At 42.2% G+C, this 22,659-nt stretch overlaps 3 protein-coding genes across 12 annotated transcripts in view; 2 read left to right on the top strand and 1 right to left on the bottom strand.

The window, feature by feature from the left end:
* The window catches only part of abi1a (abl-interactor 1a), a 35,821-nt gene extending 24,944 nt beyond the window's left edge, over nucleotides 1-10,877 (top strand). For 2 of the 10 annotated variants that reach the window (XM_034559779.1, XM_034559778.1), the window contains 7 exons: nucleotides 405-508; nucleotides 1,079-1,231; nucleotides 4,287-4,387; nucleotides 5,192-5,299; nucleotides 7,555-7,839; nucleotides 10,255-10,440; nucleotides 10,541-10,877. In XM_034559779.1, the coding sequence (XP_034415670.1) occupies nucleotides 405-508; nucleotides 1,079-1,231; nucleotides 4,287-4,387; nucleotides 5,192-5,299; nucleotides 7,555-7,839; nucleotides 10,255-10,440; nucleotides 10,541-10,716 (1,113 nt within the window). In that variant the 3' untranslated portion in view covers nucleotides 10,717-10,877. Of the gene's footprint in view, nucleotides 1-404; nucleotides 509-1,078; nucleotides 1,232-4,286; nucleotides 4,388-5,191; nucleotides 5,300-7,554; nucleotides 7,840-9,478; nucleotides 9,563-10,254; nucleotides 10,441-10,540 lie in introns of all 10 variants that reach the window. The other 8 variants (XM_034559782.1, XM_034559783.1, XM_034559785.1 and 5 more) reach the window with 7 other exon arrangements.
* Nucleotides 10,878-12,251: 1,374 nt separating this feature from the next.
* On the bottom strand, nucleotides 12,252-17,235 carry pdss1 (prenyl (decaprenyl) diphosphate synthase, subunit 1). The gene is made up of 11 exons (XM_034560308.1): nucleotides 17,030-17,235; nucleotides 16,200-16,264; nucleotides 15,920-16,055; nucleotides 15,617-15,747; nucleotides 15,366-15,507; nucleotides 15,146-15,257; nucleotides 14,555-14,664; nucleotides 14,363-14,443; nucleotides 14,120-14,233; nucleotides 13,305-13,385; nucleotides 12,252-12,990 (listed from the first exon to the last, which is right to left on the bottom strand). Exons 1-11 carry the CDS (start codon nucleotides 17,189-17,191, stop codon nucleotides 12,850-12,852), a joined length of 1,275 nt encoding a protein of 424 aa, XP_034416199.1. The 5' UTR covers nucleotides 17,192-17,235; the 3' UTR covers nucleotides 12,252-12,849.
* On the top strand, nucleotides 17,159-22,653 carry LOC117749635 (protein adenylyltransferase SelO-like). The gene is made up of 20 exons (XM_034560307.1): nucleotides 17,159-17,290; nucleotides 17,627-17,886; nucleotides 17,962-18,080; nucleotides 18,163-18,291; nucleotides 18,441-18,505; nucleotides 18,597-18,653; nucleotides 18,892-18,990; nucleotides 19,255-19,322; nucleotides 19,391-19,478; nucleotides 19,556-19,625; nucleotides 19,764-19,836; nucleotides 20,448-20,531; nucleotides 20,615-20,744; nucleotides 20,973-21,017; nucleotides 21,106-21,187; nucleotides 21,291-21,383; nucleotides 21,502-21,578; nucleotides 21,698-21,738; nucleotides 21,848-21,927; nucleotides 22,103-22,653. The coding sequence occupies exons 2-20, from the start codon at nucleotides 17,685-17,687 to the stop codon at nucleotides 22,223-22,225; spliced, it is 1,725 nt and encodes a 574-aa protein (XP_034416198.1). The 5' UTR covers nucleotides 17,159-17,290; nucleotides 17,627-17,684; the 3' UTR covers nucleotides 22,226-22,653.
* The last annotated feature ends 6 nt before the right edge of the window (nucleotides 22,654-22,659 follow it).

Below are 22,659 nucleotides of genomic sequence, written 5' to 3'. Positions count from 1 at the left end.
GTCTTTTTATTATGGTCAGTTCCCACGTGATCCCCATTAACAGACTTGTAGTCCTCTTAGTACTCCCTCCTTGTGTATGTTGTCACTTACTTTACGCGTGTAGGCTCCCCAGACAAAGCACACACTCTTTATACTAGTTATGCAGAATTTGCAATAGTGCAAATCCAGATGTTGCTAAATTCAAAGCTTTTAAGTCATTGTCTAACTGTTGTCTAACTGTTGTCTAATCAGCAGCAACCACCCCATGACGGTTCAAATATTACCAACCGACATCAAACATCCACGTTGTCATCTGGGGCGCCTATAGCGTTGTGTGAAGTCATTTGTTGTGTTTTTAAAGTGTTTTGTTTGTCCGTCCCCCACTCCCCCCCCCCCCCCCCCCCCCCCCCCCCTTCTAACCACAGCAGCATGGAAACAATCAGGCGATCAGAGGAGGAACTCTATCGAGGACCAACCCGCCGACGCAGAAGCCGCCGAGCCCTCCCATGTCGGGGCGCGGCACGCTCGGGTAAAGATTTCCATTTCGGTCGCCATGAAAAGAAAACTAATCCTCTAATTATGAAACTCTGAATGAAAAGAAGAAAAACCACACAGAGCTCTCGTAGGGGACGGCGATACAAGAACGTGCAGTTTATTAGTATTTTAGATTATTTTCTGCTATTTGCACCTTTTCTTTCTTTCTTCCTTTCTTTCTTTTTTAATGAACACATGTTTGGTGAAGAGTAACACACACAACCCACTGAGCTAAAGGGATGCCCCCCCGGGGACATTATGTAAGTGTTCACATTAAAAATGACAAAACGGAATACAAGGCAAAAAATTAAACCGTCTGGGAACTTTTATCCGTCGGCGTGAAACGCACCGATGAAGCTCGTCGCCGTGGGCGACATCGCTCAGATATTAATTCCACGGGTAAAAAAAAAAAACCCTTGATGCGGCCTGAAGCCTCCAGCTGAGTAAACGGATGGGATTTACAACGCTCGAGTGAACACTGGTTTGATACTGGGATTGGCACCGAATCGTAATCACACCCGTCCATGGTTATTTATTTATTTATTTATTTATTTTGCCTTTTCAGACGCAACACGTCCTACAAGACCCTGGAGCCGGTGAAGCCGCCCACGGTGCCCAACGACTACATGACCAGCCCCGCCCGACTGGGCGCCCAGCACGGCCAGCAGCACAGCCCCGGACGCACGGCGTCACTCAACCAGAGGCAACGCACACACAGGTAGACGAGGGAGGACACACACACACACACACACACACACACACAGGTTATTAATAGACTCTTGATGATTGAGTTGTGTTTCATATCATTGGTAATTAAATACCTTTTTAATTATGTGAGACAAACATAATTTGCCGCAAGGTGCTCTGGGAGCTTTGATGTAATCAACTTCTATTTTTAAACATTCTTTGCACTTTGGTGGACGTGCATTTATAGATAGTTTTTAATAAACTCAGCAGGAAGAGCAACGGAGGATGTTTTCCAGGTACAGTGGTAGAACTACAATGTAGAGAAATAAAAGGACAGTTTACCGCTAACTACAAAGTACTTTGAATACACAACAACAGAAGTACTTTGAATACACAACAACAGAAGTACTTTGAATACACGACAACAGAAGTACTTGACAGGATACAAACCCCAGTAGTGGCAGAAGCACAATACACCAATAAGGGCTTGATGTGTACAGAAAACGTTGCATTGCAACAACTTTTAGAAGCAACTTTAGAGTTGGCAGTGGGCAGACATTGTTGCCCCCTACTGATATGATGAAGTTATAGATCTAAACTTACACAACAGACTTTATGGGTAAAAAGTCTCTCCAATCTGCAGATGAAATGTTCATCGACTTTGCGAAGCTTTTATCGGCACGTCATTCTTTTAAAAAAAAATTTCGCCCATTTTTTGGATAGGAACCAGTGGAATTGGTGCTCCAGCTGCACCTTTTCAAACCCGAGCACTAACTGTGTGCTCGTGTTTCAGTAATGTGAGAAAAGCATCTCTTCAAAAAAAAAAAACTCCTCTCAGCTGTTCTGATCATTTCTGCAGCGCTTCCTCCTCGCCGCTTTACTAAATCCAGCATTTAGTGGTTTGTTACTGCAGCCGGAATCACTTTAATATTAATATCTGTAAAAGCCTCTGATTATAAAGTGCTGTTTAATTTTTTTTTTTTTAAACCAAGTCAATTCCAGATGGAAACCCTTGAACACGACTCGAGTATTATTACCCAGAAGTCTCTTTCATCAAATGTGAGTTACGAGCGAGAGAAGTAGCCTCATTAGCTAAAAAGCCTGTTATGCTGACTGCGATGCTCATGAATATTACATATGTATTTCGGTTTTCCCTTCTATGGAAACAGACTCCTCTCTCTTGCTCACGTATGTTTGCACAAAGCTGCTCAATTAAAAAAATTTTTTTTAAAAAGTCCAGGACGTCTTCAGAGGCTTAAAGCAGCGTCACTGATCTGGGGTCCACAGCCACTCTGACGTCCCTTTAACAAACAGATAATATCGCTGTGGCATCACTATTTGACTGACGGACTAAATCCAATACCTGCGTGTCCCCGATGTTATTATCTTCCATCTTTTTGTGCGGAAAGATGCTTCGACCATCCAAAGTAGACGGGACGCATTCACGCGGAAGAATCCTACATCAAAATACAATAAATTCGGGGTTTTTTTCTTCCACATTTTTTGTTTGTTCATTTATTAAATAGAGGGTTGTTTTTTTTTGTCGGCTGTGAGCGAGTGAACGCCATTGCTGTGCGTTACAGACGGATGGTTTACTAACACAGTGTTTGAGTGGAGGCTGACTGAATCGGGCAGGAAGGAGGAGAGATGGAGGGCTTTTTTTTTTCATTTCACAGCGAGCGCGTTGAAACAAAGCAAACGCCGGGGAGGAGATAACTGGGTTAAGGGAAGGAACTGCAAAGTTCTAGGGGGATTAGAAAGGATGAATCCAAAACACGCAGAGGGGGGTGGGGGGGTGAAGTGCGATATGACATCGTCTAGCCTTTATGCCCAAAGACACTCGGCTCCCATCGCCACCAACATCCTTCAGGGGGGTGACCCCCTGCTGTTTGTGCCCAGAGAGCCTCGGGGCTCGGCTGACATGGATCAGAGAGGAAGAGAGGGGGATGAGGGTGAAAGGAGATAAAGAGATGGAGGGAGGGAGGGAGGGAGGGGAGGCATCAGAGGAGACGGGGGGGGGGGGGGTGTGGGGAATCATTTTACAGGCGATGAGAGGAAGAGGTCGATGGATGGTTAAGGGTGAGAGAGGGAGGGAGAAGGATCGTTTTTGGGGGTAGGGGGGATGAAAGAGCTGTAAAAGGGCAAGGTGGGGGTCGATGGAGCTGAAATAAGGATCAAGGACAAGCTGGGAGAGCAAGAGGGGGGGGGAGGGGGCATTGATGTGTGAGCCCCGGGGTCAAACACACGGTGAACAGCGCTTATAGAGGCCACTGCAGAGCTGACTGACACGCGTCCCAATGTCAGTTACTACTTTGGTGGGTACAGTTTAAAGTTATTCTTCGCCACTTAACTAAAACTGTCTCAATGCAGCTTTTTAGATCAGAAAGCATTTTTTATACCAAAAATATTATGGGTACCTGAATCTCTCGTACGATAATGAAAAGAATTATGGCTTTTTGGACACTTTTAATTTAAGAAATCTTAAAGCTTAAACCTTTTTTGTTTGTTTTTGTCAAAGCAGTAACCCAAAGCTTAAAGATATTAAATCAGCAACGATGTAAAAGTAACAACACTGGCAAGCTTTGTCAAATAGTCACATTTTAAATATATTTTTACACTTAATACATTGGATTGTACTGACTGGCCACATCTGTGAGCAGCATCTGCATCTGTGGCTTCAGTCCATTACCCTTTGATGCTTTCAGTACACAGAACACAGAACACACGGCACATGTGATGTGTGTTTTGGGGGCAATCTGCGGGTATTTTAAGTGGTTTGCATGAAAAAGAACACAATATCAATCTGTACGATATTTCATTTTCTGATTCTGACCAGAAGTCCTGCAGCTCGGTCCTCAGAAGCCGACAGACGAGAAAACAATCCGTATGAGAGCTAATACGAAGTTTTACAGTCTGATCATTATAAATTAAACATGAGCACAGATGCAGCCGAGTCCATATATCTGCAGTGTTACCTGATATGAAGTCTGAGCAGGGCGCCCTGAGTAAGACAACCTCTCTCTCTCTCTCTCTCTCTCTCTCTCTCCCTCCCTCTCTCTCTCCCCCTCTCCCCCTCCCTCCCTCAGCGGAAGCAGCGGGGGTAGCAGCAGCCGGGAGAACAGCGGCAGCAGCGCTATTGGCATTCCCATCGCCGTGCCTACGCCCTCCATCCCCAACTCTGGACCAGGTGAGCTTTTTGCTAGCTGCGCATCATGCAGTCGTCACAGTAACCACCGGCGCCCTTGATTGACAGCGCCGCTAACCCACCGAAGAGTTTCGTTACGCCGTCCTGTGCTCCAAAAAAAATCTGTCTTTGAGTATATAAAAAGAACAAATGTCTATTTATATTCCACAACAAAAATCTGTTTTCTCACTTGGACGCCTGGCGCATTTGACCGCCGTGAAATGAGATGTTTTAAAGGATTTGTTCACAATATTTGCTTAAAATCCCCAAAAATGTAAGCGAGTATTGCAATAATGGACGTCACTTGACCCGGTGTGAATGTGACATGCATGTGCCGATAGTCAGACCACGCTACGCACAAAGCCCGTGTTTACCAGACAGGGATTATGCATGCCCACTGTGTAAATGGGCCACGCCGAGGTCAGGCCTTTTACATTGGGGCGGTGTGCACGTAGCACCGTGCGCACGTCTGAGACACGGCTGCGTTTTAACTTTTTACAAAAAGATTTTGGCTGAACACGAAATATACTTTCAGGTTTATGTAGCATCTGTTTGTAGCTCCGCGCCGGCTCTCCCTGCAAGCCGGTCGCCATGGAAACACTCGATTCATAGCGCAAAAGAAGTGGGTTCAAGTGTGTGTGTGTGTGTGTGTGTGTGTGTGTGTGTGCCCCCCCTCCTCCCCCTCCTCCTCCACCCAGAGGGGTTCCCGAGGGAAGTAGAAGTGATGTGATGGTATGTTCCAGCGTCTCGGTGCAGGAGAGCTTTTAATGGTTACTAATGTAAGAAAAAAAACAACCCTCCTTTCAGTCCCGTCCATGTCTACTCCCCCGGGAGCCCCTCCGCCACCCCCACCCCCACCACCTCCGATGGCCGGGCTCGGCCCCCCTCCACCACCTCCACCACCACCACCTATAGGTGAGAAACCTCGACCTCCGAGGCCGCTCCGGTCGCCGCTTCTGTCGCCGCTTCTGCCCGGACGGTGGACGGTCAGCACCTGTGACCCGCTCACGGTGGAGACGCTCAGCGGGTGTTGTGCTTGTGGACGGGCGTCTGGCTGTTTGTACACACTGCAAGCAAGCGCTGCGGAGTATTTCTGCATAGGCTGTACGATGTTATTTTGTATAGCCCAAAATTACAAATTAGCCTCAGAGGGCTTAATAGTAATGGATGCAGCTGTTCTACAAACTGTTTTATTCCCACAGTGTCTGAATTTAAAGCTTTAAAACCCATACGGTTTGCATTTTCTAGGTAAAAAACGATCGCGCCGGAGATGAAATATTAATATTTAGGAGATGAGGAAGGGTGGAAGTGCCCTTGACAGCTGGTAGTTCAGCTCTGATGGAAATGACCTGCTGATAGTCTTGCTTGCAGTGTGAACCGACTTTGTGCTTCTTTTTGGAAACGGGTTGAACACATGAAAGATATACATGTCTATATTTCTAATCCTCAGTGGTGTTGGTGCTTCCTTATTCTTCACTTATCTGCTTTAATCGGCTCATAAAGAAGTCTCATATCACCTACGGCCCGGCAAAAATGAATAACTGCCTCCAGAATCTCCACAGATTTGACCTCCAATCTGCTGTATATCTAGCGAGGTCATCGTCGTTGACAGGCGAGACGATCGTTTTAACGACATCCATTTAAAACTGAGGCCCTGAATGTGGGAAACGTTTCCAGTGAGAGATGTGACGTAGGTTTACCTGAAGGAGACTTCTTTCTGCACAGTTTAATTTGAGCTCTTTTTACTTTGTACCACAAAAGTGATCGTGGTTAAAGCCGCATCAAGCAAAATGTTTTATTCTAGCTTAAATCATTTCTGGGACAATATTTCGTCTCATTTGCACGAAGGCCGATCTGGAGCCGGCTGCACCAGCTGTTGTTAAAATGAAACTCAGCCCAGAGTTACAACCCAAGTGTTTACTGAGTGAATAACGATGCATCACTTATTTAAAACGGGTTGCACCACACTAATGAGCTCCTAAAGCTTTTTTAAATGCACAACAAACTCCATGCCAACAACATTAAACTAGCTTGCATGTTGTGGCTATTTCCCTTTTCATTCTAGATCAATAGACCTACTACTACTAAACATGTAAACATGTTTAGATATGTATGCTAACCTAAACATTTACATTTACAACCCAGTGTCTGTTAATGGTGCAACCTGATTTAGTTAATTGTCTGAAATGAGCTAAAAAGAAAAACGAAGCGTCGCCATGTTGAGAGCCATTGAGAGGCAATCGAAATGCTACCTAGCTAACGTGCACCTTTTTTAAAGAAGTAATTGACAAAAAAAGACTAACATACAAAACGGTGAGTCAGCACTCAATTCTGTGACCGGTCGACTCACAGCTGATGTCGCCTACTATGACTTCTGGGTAATTGAAACATTGAATATTGCCTAATGTAGCTTAATTTCCCTGTGCGTGAATAGCTACGCGTGTGTCTGTGCGACGGCTGCTCGTCTCTTGATCGAATGATCACTGGAAACCTGCACTTTTCACCCTCAGAACATCAACGCACGCTCTCGGCTATAATTACTTCTGCCGGGGACAATATATATATATATATATATATATATATATATATATATATATATATATATACATACGGAGAAGTTCCTCTGAACCTTCGCTTCCTCCGGTTCCACCCGTCTCCTAAAAGAAAGCGCGTTCTCCCCTGAGAGACGCCGCCGTGTTATCTAGGAATGTGAACAGGAAATCTCTTCCTCTTGTTTTTCTCACACGCACACTATTCGCACTCTGCATCTATAATCTTCAAATATCTATCGTCGTTATAGGCTATTTGTTTTTGACAGGCAATGTCATGATTCCCGCGTGTTTCGAGGTGCAGGATTTATTCGGTTGACCTCTTCTGCGTTTCCCTCCCTGGGTGAAACATCTCTGTGCGACCTGTATTATCAATCAACCATCTGCTTCCCTGGCACACCTGCTTCCTCAAATTGTTCACTGATGATCTGTTCGTGAAACGCGGGGCTCTAATCAGCGTTTAAAAGGTCACGTTATCGTTTACAATCTTGATGATTCATGTTTTGGGTGTTTTTTTCTTCTTCTTCTTCTTCTTTTCTCCTCTTCCCCTCTCTGTCTCCTCTGCTTAACCCCTCCACCCCCCTTCTCTTTTCTCCCTTCCCTGTATGTGGGTGTCTCTAGTGGTGGCCCCTGGTCCTGGTCTGGGCCCCGCTCCAATGTCCCAGTTTGGAACCATCTCGCGGCAGATTTCGCGGCACAACCCCTCCAACTCCTCCGTGTCTATGGTTTCGGCCACGGGCACCTACCGCCGGGCGCCGTCGGTCACTTCCCAGTTCTCCTTGCAGCAGCAGCAGCAGCTCCAGCAGCAGCAGCTCCAGCTCCAGCAGCAGCAGCTCCAGCAGCAGCAGCTCCAGCTCCAGCAGCCTCATATCAATGGAGGCACTCCTGGCTACGGCCAGAACTCAAGTAAGGCCCTTCTGTCTCCAGTCGCAGCTCGCTCTACAGACACTCAGCTGACCCTGAAGCACTAAAACGTCACATTCCTCCAAATCGTGCACCAATTAAAAGTGAGCTAACCCTTTGAAGTCGACCACCAATATTTATTTAATCTCTGCAAGTGAGTCACTGCTGTCTGAAGGTGAAGATTGACCAGATTTATTTACTATTAAACATCTAAAACAACCACCTTTTTCTTGTTTTGCGCGCTCTACACATGAGCAGTAAACAACTTAACAGTAAACGATCAAATTAATAAATTAACCTTACTGCTCTGTTTTCTAAAAGCAGAAAATACAACTATTGTACATGTCAAAAAAAATATCTTTTGTGCTTTTGGCTCTTACGTAACCTTCAAAATGATCATTTGTTTATCAATAAATCAGCTGGCGTTGCCTTGAATTTCTTTAGAAATGTCTACACGGCAGAATAAAAATAAATAAAATTAAGGTAAATGTGAACCGCGTTTAACAACAACAAAACTATATTAAAACATTAATTAACAAACTCGCACAACTCATGCGGTATAATCAAGAGTAAATAATAGTATTTACACTCGACAGTCTCGCTGCTCACCCGACGTGTTTTTAAATGGTCATTGTCACGGCCTCTTATCTGACTGGGAGGTCTTTAATATGCATGAAGAATGCCTCGTCCTTGGATTTCAAACGAGACAATCTCCAGTACTCGTGCTAAATAATGAACAGAAGTTAAACCTTTAAGATGTGAATTTCTCCATTTTATTATGTGGGTTTTGATTTCTCTTTAAAAAAAAAAATATATATGAAACTGAGACTTTCTAAAAACCTGACTCTTGGTACGGTGATAACGTGATCGGTATCTGATACATTGATCTTTGAACGCGTCGGGAGGAGTGTGTGTGTGTGTGTGTGTGTGTGTGTGTATGATAAATGATAAATGATAAAAAGATTATGGTGTGATTTTTGCAGAGATCTGTACAGAAGGAAATGTATATAAGTCCATAGGATATGATGTGTAGTCCAGGACTCCTCTGCTGCACAACTTAATTTAATTTAAAACTGTATTTTTGAAACTCCTTAATGCAATGTTTGTATGAAATTCCGATTAATCGTGCCGCCGTGACTCAAAGTGCTCTGAACAGATTTGCGTTGAGCCGGATGGACCTCCAGTGCAAACAGCGCCTCCCTCTGGCCACCGGCCGCTATCACAAGCCGTCTCTGACAAATCAAAACCTAATCCTCGGTTTTATCCTCTGGCCTCGGCGAGCCCCCCCCCCAGACACCACGTGACATCTCACCACAGACGTCACTGGACGTTTTATAGCGGACACTGCAGCTGCAAGCAGTTGATTTAATTAACCTGTTGATTCAATAATTAGTATTTTAAAAGTATAGATATCTAATTTGGTTTTCTAAAGTGTCTTTTGAGTCGACCGGTTAATTAATCTCACACAAGCTCTCACTCTGTTGCACATCACTGTGTCCTGTTGGACGTGTCCACGCTCACAGTTCTTGCAGTGCGCCTGTGTTGTGTTTTTCTTGGGATTCACTGTCTTCTGTACATTCTCGGTCACTGATGGGCTTTCACTCTTTCTTTCTTTCTCTCCGCCTCTCCGCTGTGCTTTCAGTGTCTGTCGCTCCTCCTCCCCCCATGCCCCAGCTGACTCCACAGATACCTCTGACTGGCTTTGTGGCCAGGATGCAGGAGAGCAGTAAGTGAAGAGGCCAAGACATACTTTCCTCCTCATCTGTGCCAAAATACTCCCCATTTCTAGAACACCCAGCATGCATTGTGCTTGTTCATCTTCCCCGTCTTGTCCTTTTATGCAGCGTTGAACCATCTGAGAATGTGTCTCATTAGAGTGCTTCTTTACATAACAGTAAAGACAGATTTATCTCCTCACCTATTAAGCTACATCGCTACTGTAGCAATAAAGCTGCATCTTGCTTTTTAATTATTATTTTTGTACATGTTGCTGCTGTTTTTAGTGATTTTTGATCTCGCGCAAAAGTGAATGATAATGTTCAGGGGAGGAAAGGAGCCTGAGGTCTCCACAAAATACAACCGGAGAAGAGTGGACTCTTTGCTGTCCCCTGCCGGACGAAGACCCGCATTACATCTAAAATATTCGGTTCGGGAAGAATCTGCAATTTGAGATTTTAATGCGGTGGATAAATAAATGAGTGTGTGATAACATTTGAATTAAAAATGTATCTATATTACTTTTTATGACTTTAATATTCAAATCCCTTTCATAAACTCTATCATTAATTATGCATGATTCAGCCGCCGCCCTCTCCAGCACCTGCATGTTGACCCCCGGTGCTCCTTGAGTTTTAAATTTTTTTTAAACCTGACAAAAAATAAAAAATAAAATAAAATGTCGCTCTTTCTGTCCAAAAGTTGCAGACACTCCCACTCCGCCTCCGCCGCCGCCTCCGGATGACATTCCCATGTTCGACGACTCCCCGCCGCCCCCGCCGCCGCCTCCGGTGGACTACGAGGAGGAGGACGCGGCCGTGGTGCAGTACAGCGACCCTTACGCCGACGGAGACCCACAGTGGGCGCCCAAGAGCTACGTGGAGAAAGGTTTGAGCGAGAGCACTTAAGAGCCCCCTTAACGTGTGTGTGTGTGTGTGTGTCGTCACTTCCGCTTATCTGAACCAACGTCTCACTTCCGGTGTTTCAGTGGTGGCCATCTACGACTACAACCAGGACAAGGACGACGAGCTGAGCTTCATGGAGGGGTCCATCATCTACGTCATCAAGAAGAACGACGACGGTTGGTACGAGGGCGTGTCCGGCGGCGTCACCGGGCTGTTCCCTGGCAACTACGTGGAGTCCATCATGCACTACGCCGACTGAGGGGGGTCGTAAACAGTCATAACCGTCACCCACTGAGAGACTGACCGCCGCCATTGTTGACTCCTGAGACGCGACTGTATGATCCCCTCTTTCTTTTTTTATATGACAGAATGTTCTTTCCCTTACCGATTGCAAATAAAATGAAAAGTAATATCTATTTAGTTTATTGTTGGTGTTATGCTGGAGGGGGAGGGGGGGGGGCATTTATGGAATATATATATATATATATATATATATATATATATATATATATATATATATATATATATATATATATATATATATATATAAAACAAAAAAAGAATTTGGACTGCACGCGCTCGCTTCCTGCCGGTTGAACTCTTAAAGACGACGGTCACATAGCTGAAGGATGAACGACGTCATCGTGGCTTGGACGGACATTCTTTTTATATATATATATATATATATATATATATATATATATATATATATATATATATATATATATATATATATATAATATTTTTCGTGAACGAGGAACATTAGGTTTGACGGAGCGGAAACAAAACGGTGACGTCATGCGAACACCTTCAGTGACGTGTGTTTACCGTCCGTAGTGTGTGTGCGTGTGTGTGATGAGAGCCGCAGCCGCTCTGGTTTCTGTAATGTGAATTCAGTGAATGTCGATTTATATGATAGTTATAATTAAGTGGCGATCTCATCGACCCCACGAAGGCTCATTCGGGAAGTTATTTACCAATTAAAATACTGAATATGGTATTTCAAAAGACAATTAATGCCTGAAAAATCAGTCTTGGAGTTAAAGAGCATGCAACATTTTTAAAGAGATATAATGTAATCTTAAGTTTATTGCCACTATGCTTCCATTACGTTGTAAATGTATCCACATTAAGTTTTTATTACACTGTTGAAATCACTGAACCTTTTGAAGACTCAAGCCCCCCCCCCCACATGCCAAATTTTTGGTATTTCAAAATCATAAAATCAAAATGGAATTTACGTTTTCATACTTTTGGATCCATTTTTATCGATTACGTCACATCACTGTTATTTTATACTTATCCACGTCGGTGACGGGTAATAATTAGAGTTGCCTACGATTCAGATGTACCGTTGACCAATAAACAACTGGAATACCTCGGCCTGCTCTGAGCATGAAACCCTCCGGGCTGCACAGGTGTACATATTATAAAATCAGCTGTCACTCAGGTCTAGAAGTCATCTCGACAACATCGTAGTTGTTTTTTTTTCCCCCTTGAACGTCCAACACGACAAATGACTCATTTTCTATTTTAAACCATTCAGGATACTGCAGCCTTGATATTTTTGCCCGCTTGCTTTAGAAATTTCCAATAAAATAAATATTCCGGCTCAATTTCATGGGTAGAAATATTTGAAATCTGTCTCTTGTCTGCCCTTCATTTGTACATATAATATGTTGATTGAAAAAGTAATGTACAGTCTTTTATAATAAACAATTCTATGTACAACATGCATGGTGTGGTCACTTGGAGTGAATAAAAAAAAAATAAGGGAGACGGTATAAACAAAAGCATAATTGTAGGTTTATTGATCAGTCCTTGAAGATGTTTAAGGCCTTATTAGTTTTCACTGGGCACTTTGCAATAAATAAGTAACCGGAGAACATTTTCAGTCAAAATAGACACGTGACTGTTTGTTTGGCTTCTGAGGTGCGGACGGATCTTAAAAAATAAAACATCGATCCGATGACGACGCCCATCGTCCGCTTGGAACGACGCCCACAATATATAATAACAATAATGCCAGCGTGTAACAAATCAAATTCAAGCATGAGACGATCACAGTACTGAATGACGTGAACAGTTTGGATTAAACGTTTTCAGCAATATCCATTAATTTAATAAAAAGTTCATAATGTTTTCCTTTTTTCCAAATTATCACTGTCGTTGCCAGTCAGGGAATCTGAACGATTTGCACTAAAAACCATGTTTGTTTATTTATATATTTATGGTGTTTGACAAACCAGCACCAGGGGTCCTTCCGAACCAAACTCGTGGTTTTTGAAGCAACGTTTTCGGCCGACTCCGGTCAGCGCAAACGTTGAGAGTTCAAGGTGAGTTGCCCGCCCCCCCCACAGGTAGCGGCCTGAAGTGCAGCCTGGCAGGAGGCTCACTTGTCTCTGGTGAGCACCATCTCCGTGACCCGGATGAGGGCGTCTCTCTCGGCCGACGGCCTCAGCATACTGATCTGCCTGATGGCTTCTTCACAGTAGCGCTGGGCCAGGTATTTGGTCTGCTCCACGCCGTCACTCTGGAACACGAGGAGGAGGAGGAGGAGTTATTATATTGTTTTAATCTTCATCTCCTCAAGTGCTCTGTACCGGCAGAGCTCTTCATCTCTTTCGCCGGTGGTGGCGTTATGAAGCTCGAAAAGATAACTGCTAATTAAAAGGTTTTGGTCACACAATGTTGACTTAATATGAATCAAACCTTACATTTTGAATATTCACACAGGAAGCAAATTGCTTTTTTTTAAAGTCTAGTTTAGGTAGAAACTTGCTTGTGGAAGCATTTAAGACCTTTCATTTAATGGACATTCTCTTTTCAGTGTGTTGTTGGTCGCACCTGAAGGACGTACTGCCAGGCTCGATCGATGTCTCCTTTAGAGCTGAAGCGTCTCATGATCATTGCATGGAGCTCAGGAAACTGAAACGGCGAAAAGAAATTGACAAACTGACAGTTAATATTAATTAAATTAATTTATATATATATATATATTTATATCAATATATTATAAAAGAAATTGACAAACTCAGTTAATATATACATACACACATATATATATATATATATATATACATACATACATATGTATATATATATATATATATATGTGTACATACATATATACACATACATATATACATATGTATATATATATGTGTACATACATATATATATATATATATATATATATGTATATATATATGTGTACATACACACACATATATATATATATATATATATATGTATATATATATGTGTACATACACACACATATATATATATATATATATGTATATATATATGTGTACATACACACACATATATATATATATATATATATACTCAGTTAATATATACATACACACATATTATATATATATATATATATATATATATATATATATATACACATATGTATACATATATATATATATGTGTACATATATATATATATATATATACACATATGTATACATATATATATATATGTGTACATATATATATATATATATATATACACACACACATACACATACATGCATATATATATTATATTAATATATTATAAAAGAAATTGACAAACTGTCAGTTGATATAAATATATATATATTATTATTTTTTCCACGACACGCGACATCAACTCCCTCTCTCACCTGTTGACACGCAAACAGGACCGGCCCGGTGGCCAAGCCCAGTTTGAGATCTGCAGCCGAGGGCTTCCCCAGGTGGCTGGCTCCGGACGTGAAGTCCAAGACATCGTCCACCAGCTACAAGTCAGAGGAAACAATGAACCCATAGAATAATTTTTCTTGCACTCAAAAGATGTCAAAAGTTAATGTCAAAACTACAACGTGACGAAAAAAAAGAAGATTAAAAGCAGAAACTACAGAACGAACCTGAAATGCAATGCCAATGTTCTCCCCATACTTGTAGGCTATTTCATGAACTTCAGGATCAGAGTTCACCTGAACGCATACCTTTAACGATACAGGAAGAGACGGTCAACAAAACAAAAAAAACCACATTAGGGTAGAAACCGAGTCTCCTCTTCAGCGCCGTGATATTTGTGAGAGACAGAACGCACATACTGCTTTGCAACTGTTTGCAATGAGACTCGCCGTCTTCTTGAAGGTCTTCTCGAGGTAGTGTTTGAATCTCTCGTTCTCGTTCTCCTTGGAGCCCAGCTGCATGAATTCACCTGGAAGCACAGAGTAGTTTGTTTTAAATGGACTAAATGACTGGCTCCTTTAAAGTGAAGCCAAATCATCTAGATCGCCCTCTGGTGGCTGGCTGCAGTATAGAGTTTAAGCCCTACCCTTTCCATGTTAGCAAATGGGACAACTGAAACATTTAAATGAAATCAATATACACGTGAAATACATCTCTCACTGATGAGTCTGGTTTTAATTAGTTATTTGATGCTATAAAAAAAAAAGGGAGTTGCAACATCATGATTGACGGCTGCTTTGCATACAGAGTAGTGACATTAAGAGGAAGTAACTTTCTATGTCCGTTTCAAACATGGACTGCATGTGAAGATCTTTATATACAGACCAACGCGGTGGTTCATACAGGAAGGTTATCCAGCACTGAAAAGAAACTGCCGAGTACAGCTTTAAGAACAGCTTTGACAAAGACTATTACTGACTGAGGTGACATGAAGAATGTGATTGCTGTACCTCGCACCAGATCCTCCATCACCTGGGACATCACTTTTACAACAGTGTTGTCTCCAATACGAGCCATGGCCATGGAGGCAGTCGACAGGATGAAATCTCCAGCCAAGATAGCCTGGGAGAGAAAAGAAAATCGTGATTTATATCCCTTTAAAAAAGAAATAAAATAACGAGTGGCAGTGAAGCTAAAAAGGAAACGTTTTCGGAGCATATTTAAAACTACCTTTTTTTCCCCCCACAACTCATTGATGGTTCTCTTTCCCCGCCGTTGATCTGATCCGTCTATCACGTCGTCGTGCACCAAGCTGGCAGTGTGGATCATCTCTGCGATCATAGCTATGGTCCTCTGCCCTGGGAGCAGATCTCTACAGAAGGACACAGACGGCCAGCAGGAAGTGAGATTGTGCTTTGCGACAGGGTGTGGTGCATAATATTAAATGTGTATTAAAATGTGTGCGAGGGATCTAACTTTACCCGGAGCGGTTGCTGTGAGCGTTCAGTGCCCGAGCCATTAGGATGACAATCATTGGTCGGATGGCTTTTCCCTTTCCATCGAAGTAGTAGTCGCATAGCGACTTCAGCTCTTCTTTGGATACAAATAGCTCCTGTGAGGTAATAAAATTAATGCATTTTATTTCAATCTTCTATTAATTTATAACCAATATATTTTGGAGATGACAACACTTGGATGTCTCACTTTTTGTCTGTTATTAAACGTGGTCTGTTGGATTAAAAACTCCCATTTTTTCACATATAGGGTAAACATAGTAAACGTACCTTTCTGATGTCATCATATAAATTTGTTAAATCTTTCTGTGCTAATGTGTAGGGGTCCTTCAGCTTCACATCAGTGTGTAAATATTGTCTGCGACGGCAAGATTGTAGTGTCGGAGTCAGCAGCCGTGAATTGTGTCTGAAGAAAAAGATAAACAGTAACTGTCAAATACAAAAATGATATATATATATATATATATATATATATATATATATATACACACATAAATGAATAGACAAAATGATATGCAAAAATGTAAATAGTTTGGTTACAACAACTCACTGTAGAGATGTGGTAGGGTTAAAGGTTTTTAGGTGTGTCCGTGTAGGTTGTGCCGATAGCTGCCCCTGAAACAACAAAAAGGACACCGAAAGGATTTTAGATTATATTTAAATACTTTTTTTTTTAAAAAGGCCAAAAGAGTCAACGGTACAAACTTAAAACGTGTTAGCTGCAAAACTAACGAGATGCAAAATATTGAAATCTGAATTCTGCTTACGTTATTTACAGGGTGGAAATGTTGTACTTTTTTTTTAATTCTTGTTTTGGCATTCGTAACAAGTAACCGTTTATTTGGAAATCAGGATAAGCTTTGCCGGCCAAGTATGTGGACACATGTCTCAATATTCTTCTTGCACATAGTTAAGAGGATAAAACAAGGACAACAAGCTGAACGAATATACTGAAACAGTAAATAGATAAACTAACAATATACAAGTCAAAATAAAATGAATGAATGAATGAAACATCTAAGTGGACGGTGACATTGGTTAGACTTCAAGTAGACCTCTATCAAAGTAGATGCATCTCTCTGCCCTATTAGAAGCAGGTCTTGACCTTTATTTGTGCTGAGGAGGTTCTGCAGATGCCAACAACAACCTCAGAAGTTAACAGGTCCGCATTCATTTACGACATTCTTTAAAAAAAAAAACACACGAGGCTCTCTTGCTAAAATAAAATAAAAAAATTAATAAAAAATAAAACGCAGAGTAACGATGACTGAAAAGCGGCCAGCCCTCCCCATTCATGTTCTAACTTGACAGCTCCGCGGTGACCTTCCTGGGCTCCGCAGCAGCGCAGCGCGCTCAGACCCCGGAACCCGGCCGACTCACCTCGCTCCCCGGCCCGGGGCTCCGCGACGTCCGCCCGACAGAGGACGTCGCGGAGGACGGCGGCGCGGCCCGGCCGTTAAAGTGCCGCACGGTTTCCAACAGACTCGTGCTGGCACAGTTCGCACTCCACCTCCGGCACTGCCTCAGCCACGGGCACGCCATGTTCCCCGAACATTCGGGCGTCAGACAGGTTACGTATATTTGAGCGGAACCGGAAACGCGTCACATCCGACGCCGTTCCCGGACACGGAATTACACGGAGTTGAGACAAAAGTTTTTTTTTTTTAATAAAAAAAATGCAGCGGTAGATGTCAACTATGTGTGTTGCTCCCGAAACTGAAGATATAAAATACGTCTTCTTAAAAATAGCACGGAAAAGTGTAGCTAGCTACTATTTGTAGCTAGCTACTATTTGGGGCTAGCTGGGGTTGCTAATAGCTAGCTAGCTAACTTTACTGGGATTTCCCAGTTGTTGTTTTTTGTTGTTGTGACTACTTTAAAACTGATAAACGCTTCGGGTCTTCTCATAGAAACTAACTAGCTAAAGTATAATTAACTTAAGGAGGAAAGTAAACAGTAATGTACCCATTGTCAAAGCTTCAACTGCATCGGTGCTGACAGTCCAGTGGCTTTGAGGCCGCTGCTGTGCCTTGACATGTGGAGCCCCTGGACAGTGTTGGTGTTGGTAGCAGCATCCAGCTTCACACCGGTACACGTTCTGGAGTTCTGCCCGGACAATGACTGCCATGGTCACGACGACACGTCCCCAAACGCGTTCAAATCCAGGTGGAACATCAGTGTTTCAAACCTCATGCAGGACCTGGGCCAGTTCAGGGTGTCCTGCAAGAAGCTCCTAGGTACAACATGTCTTTTTAGGTCGATACACAAACAGTAACAACGTCACGGTTTAATCATGTCTGCACTCCCTGCAGAAGCATTCCCAATCGATGTGGTTGATGGTAACTTTGCTCGCCCTGTAAAGAACTGCATATTCTCCAAATCCAGTCCGACACCACTGAAAGGCCCGTTGAGACTGGCAGCAGCTTCTAAGGTGACGTCACGACAACATCAGCATCAGCATCACAGTTTGAATGTGAAGAATTCCATCACATCTGAATTTGCCTCCTCCACAGGCGGTCATGGAGGGGATTTTAGACGTAGATGTGGCCGTGACCCAGTCGGATGATTTCCTGCATTATGCCAGCGGTGGCAGACTGCCAGCGGGATCGGTACCCCTTGCTCACAGATATGGAGGTCATCAGGTGAAGATTCATTTGTTTTCTGTGTGTTGTAGTCGTCAACAAGTGGGTCGAAAAGTCAAGGAAACCTAGAAGCCACTGTAAATCTTCTGGGAGATAATAACATCTGATCACAGCCGATGAAACTGACGAAGAGCCTATTTCATCATCAGTTTGGCTACTGGGCCGGGCAGCTGGGTGATGGTCGGGCACATTCTCTCGGTCAATATACCAACAGGTGAAACATTTTTTTTTTAAATAGGTTCTGTCCTGTAAATTCTAAGTGCATCACAGTTAACACTTTATTCGTTATAAAAATGGTGCCACAGGGAAGGAGACGTGTGGGAACTGCAGCTCAAAGGCTCTGGGAGAACACCTTATTCGAGGTATGTCGCACTCCCTTCACACCTAGAGGTAAATGTCTCGTATCCAGATTGTATTTATATGATTTAACGTAACCTGACTTTGGGTGCTCAATTTTTATGTGGCCGAGCACTATCCGCTTGGCCTTCATTCCCCCTCTAATTCCCCCCTCCCCTCTAATTTCAGTTTGGTGATACCAAATTGCAGCAAGATGCCAAACTATTTATTAATCCGTCGTTTCAATGTGAATTTCGGCCGCAGGTCGGGAGACGGTCGAGCTGTGATCCGTTCCTCTGTGAGGGAGTTCCTGTGCAGCGAAGCCATGCATTCCCTGGGTGTTCCAACCAGCAGGGCCGCCAGGTGAGGGGTGAAAGGTCGCAGACCGGGTTCATGTCTCAATCTGCTTGTTTTTGATCAGGGTTCATAGAACCTGTGCAGTTTAGTCAGCGATAAAAAGGGCATTTATTAAAAGTGTTTTCCATACCTTAACCCTGTTTCCTCTGCTGTCCATGACATGTTGAAGAACTCAGTATTAACATGAACGGCCTACTTTTATACATTTAATTAAGACAAGTTCCGACAAATAAAGTTCCGGAAGACATTTTATAACTTGCTTTGTTTCAGTCTGATCGTCAGCGACGAGCCGGTGACGAGGGATCGGTTCTACAACGGCAACGTGAAGACGGAGAGAGGTACAGGGGTCCCCGTCACATTTAATGGTTTATTCCGTTTCATGTTTTACTCGGGCTTCTTTTCACAGGAGCCGTAGTTCTCAGGTTGGCCAAGTCGTGGTTTCGGATCGGCTCGTTAGAGATTCTGTCTCAAAGTGGAGAGATTGATCTCCTGAGGTGATTGTTGTGTTTTATTATCACTCATTTATTATACTGCAGCGTGTGACGTAACGTTATTGTTCTGTTGATTTCAGAAAGCTGTTGACCTTCGTGATCGACGAACATTTTTCTTCAATCGATTCAGACGACCCAGATAAATATTTGGTGAGTGAGATATTAATGTGGTTTAGAAACCGTTCACGCCGCGTGACGCTGTATTAACTGTGTAGTAGTTACTTCACTGCTTCATGCTTTGTATTTGATTGTATTTAAAACATATATATATATATTTATATATTCTAGGTGTTTTATTCCACGGTCGTAAATGAAACCGCACATCTGATTGCCCAGTGGATGTCGGTGGGGTTTGCACACGGTGAGCACTTGTTGTGGCGGATCATTTTATCATACAGTTTATATTAACATCTGCAACATATATATATATATATATATATATATATATATATATATATATATATATGTACATATATATATATATATATATATATGTATATGTATGTTTATATATATGTGTGTGTGTGTATATATATATATATATATATATGTATGTTTATATATATATATATACATACATATATATATATGTACATATATATATACATATATATATATATGTATGTTTATATATATGTATGTGTGTGTATGTATGTATGTATGTATGTATAAATGTATGTATGTATGTATATATATATATGTATGTATATATATATATATATGTATGTATGTATATATATATATATATGTGTGTATATATATATATATGTGTATATGTGTATATATGTGTGTATATATATATATATATGTGTGTGTGTATATATATATATATATGTATGTGTATATATATATATATATGTGTGTATATATATATATATGTATGTGTGTGTATGTATATATGTGTGTGTATATATATATATATATATATATATATATATATATATATATATTTATTGTGTTTTACCACAATAGGAGTGTGCAACACGGATAACTTCAGCCTCCTGTCCATCACCATTGATTACGGTCCGTTCGGCTTCATGGAGGCGTATAACCCCGGTGCGTACGGCGTCTGACGTTCCGTTGAAGTAACAGAACGTCCGGTTCTCTTCAAATGTCAAACCGAAGGTTTAATTTTGCAGATTTCGTGCCCAACACTTCTGACGACGAGGGCCGATACGGCATCGGAGCTCAGGCCGACGTGGGACGGTTCAACCTGGAGAAGCTGGCGCTGGCTCTCGGCCCGGTGCTTTCTCAGCAGCAGGAGAGCGAGTAAGAACCCCACGATGTTTATTTTAAGGCCACTTTCAGTCACATGTGACCTGTTTACCATCAATATAAACACTGATGACCTTTTCCACATCACTACCTTTGAATGAGGAGCCGGTAATGCTGGTCGGCACCTCGTCAAACATCACACGTTCCTCTTTCTGCTCTCCGCACCGTGACATTTGAGAATATCATTTTCAGACTGACGTGTCGTCTTGTCTTTTTTTTCAGGGCTAAAAGTATTTTAAAAGGATATGCGGATATTTACCTGAAGACGTGAGTACCTTTTATATTGTCCATAATTCTGAAAGCAGTGAGGGAGATTATATCTTATTTTCTAGCTGTTTTCGTGCATGTTTTTCAGGATTAATCAGCTATTTCGAGCCAAACTGGGGCTTCTGGGCGAGCAGGAAGACGACGGCTACCTCGTTGCCTTCCTGCTGAAGGCAAGTCGTGGACGATGAGTCGCGCGCTTACTGCACCAGACGCATTTACATTGTTCATCTCGCTGGCTGTTTTTCTGGCTCTACGTTGCGTTTGTCTCGTCAGATGATGGAGGACACGCGCTCCGACTTCACGATGACCTTCAGGCAGCTCAGTGGAGTTTCAGCCCGGCAGCTTCACAACAGGGACTTCACACAGGTAGAGAAGCAGCGTTCAGATGAGTTAATGGAATATCAGTATGCAGGTAAAAGAAAATGCAGAAGCAGTGCATCAGAAGAAGTTCAAGTTTGATTTTTTCCTTTTTGTTTTGTGTTAGTTGTGGGCTCTTGAAGACTTGTCATCCCACAAGCTCTTTTCTGATTGGCTCAGCATGTACCAGCTTCGGCTCCTCAGGTAAGCAGCCAGATGTACAGCAATGTGCTCCACTTAGTTTCTGAAATGTTCACACGGGCCTGAAAACATTTGTTATTCTTTATATATATATATCAAAAGAGTTTGTTTTCTCTGTTCAGACAACACGATAGTGATGTGCATCGTCAGCAGAGGATGAAAAGTAAGCCATACAATGTACATATTAGTGTTGATTTGAATGTGTAATATGATTATTTGATGTTTGACGTTTTTAGGAACAAGTTTGACTGATTTTGAAAAATATCTTGCAGACATAAACCCCAGATATGTGCTGAGGAACTGGATGGCAGAATCTGCTATAAGTAAAGCTGAGAAAAATGATTTTTCTGAGGTGTGTGTGTGTGTGTATATGATATGACTTTTTAAACAGCATTATGACCTTAATGCCTTTTTTTTTTTTTTATATATACATACCATATTTAAATGTAAGTACCATCTAAAATCAAAGCCCCAGTTTCATAATGTCTGAATGGTTTTTAGCCGCCGTGTTATTTCTCCCCCACTAGGTGGCGATGCTGCACCATATTCTGTCATTTCCCTTTGTTACACAAGAGACTGCAGAGGAGGCGGGCTATGCAGCAAGACCTCCCTTGTGGGCCAAGAGGTTAAAGGTCAGCTGTTCCTCCTGAGAGGTTCTTGGACGGAGTGAAGAGAGGATCACAGCATAACGGAGCCTTTATGGTCTGTTTTAATAAACTCTTTCATGCTGGTGGAAAACAATTGGTCCAAAAAGTCAAGGTCATGGCTCTTAATGTTCTCTTCTTGTAAGATTACCCAACACATACATAAACAGTGACCGACAATAAAAGAGTGCTGCAGAGGAATTCACCTTTGGAAGTGATAAACATGTTATAATGCCATGTTGACACCTAAATAAATTCAAAGATGCTACGGAAGATGGTGTACTGTTGAACTATGTTCACATACAGTACGACTATTCACCTTATTCATGTACTTTATACACACACACACACACACACCACAGCTACTGAATGGAGGTCCAGCGCTTTCTACATTTCAATTTTGTACAAGAAAACCCAACAATTTAATCCAATAACAAAAA

Source organism: Cyclopterus lumpus, chromosome 20, assembly GCF_009769545.1.
Source record: "Cyclopterus lumpus isolate fCycLum1 chromosome 20, fCycLum1.pri, whole genome shotgun sequence".
In the NCBI taxonomy this organism is placed as follows: domain Eukaryota; kingdom Metazoa; phylum Chordata; class Actinopteri; order Perciformes; family Cyclopteridae; genus Cyclopterus; species Cyclopterus lumpus.
The sequence above is the reverse complement of the archived record's forward strand: the minus strand, read 5'-3'. Positions and strand labels throughout refer to the sequence as shown.

What these genes read in the sequence shown, in the direction of transcription:
- pdss1 (XM_034560308.1), bottom strand. Translation starts at nt 17,191, where the DNA reads ATGGCGTGCCCGTGGCTGAGGCAGTGCCGGAGGTGGAGTGCGAACTGT. An exon ending in TATATGATGACATCAGAAAG is followed by an intron (nt 15,748 to 15,919) that starts GTACGTTTACTA and finishes ATTACCTCACAG; the next exon opens with GAGCTATTTGTATCCAAAGA. An exon ending in TTGCAAACAGTTGCAAAGCA is followed by an intron (nt 14,444 to 14,554) that starts GTATGTGCGTTC and finishes GTATCGTTAAAG; the next exon opens with GTATGCGTTCAGGTGAACTC.
- LOC117749635 (XM_034560307.1), top strand. Translation starts at nt 17,685, where the DNA reads ATGTGGAGCCCCTGGACAGTGTTGGTGTTGGTAGCAGCATCCAGCTTC. An exon ending in GTCCTGCAAGAAGCTCCTAG is followed by an intron (nt 17,887 to 17,961) that starts GTACAACATGTC and finishes CACTCCCTGCAG; the next exon opens with AAGCATTCCCAATCGATGTG. An exon ending in ACGACCCAGATAAATATTTG is followed by an intron (nt 19,626 to 19,763) that starts GTGAGTGAGATA and finishes TATATATTCTAG; the next exon opens with GTGTTTTATTCCACGGTCGT.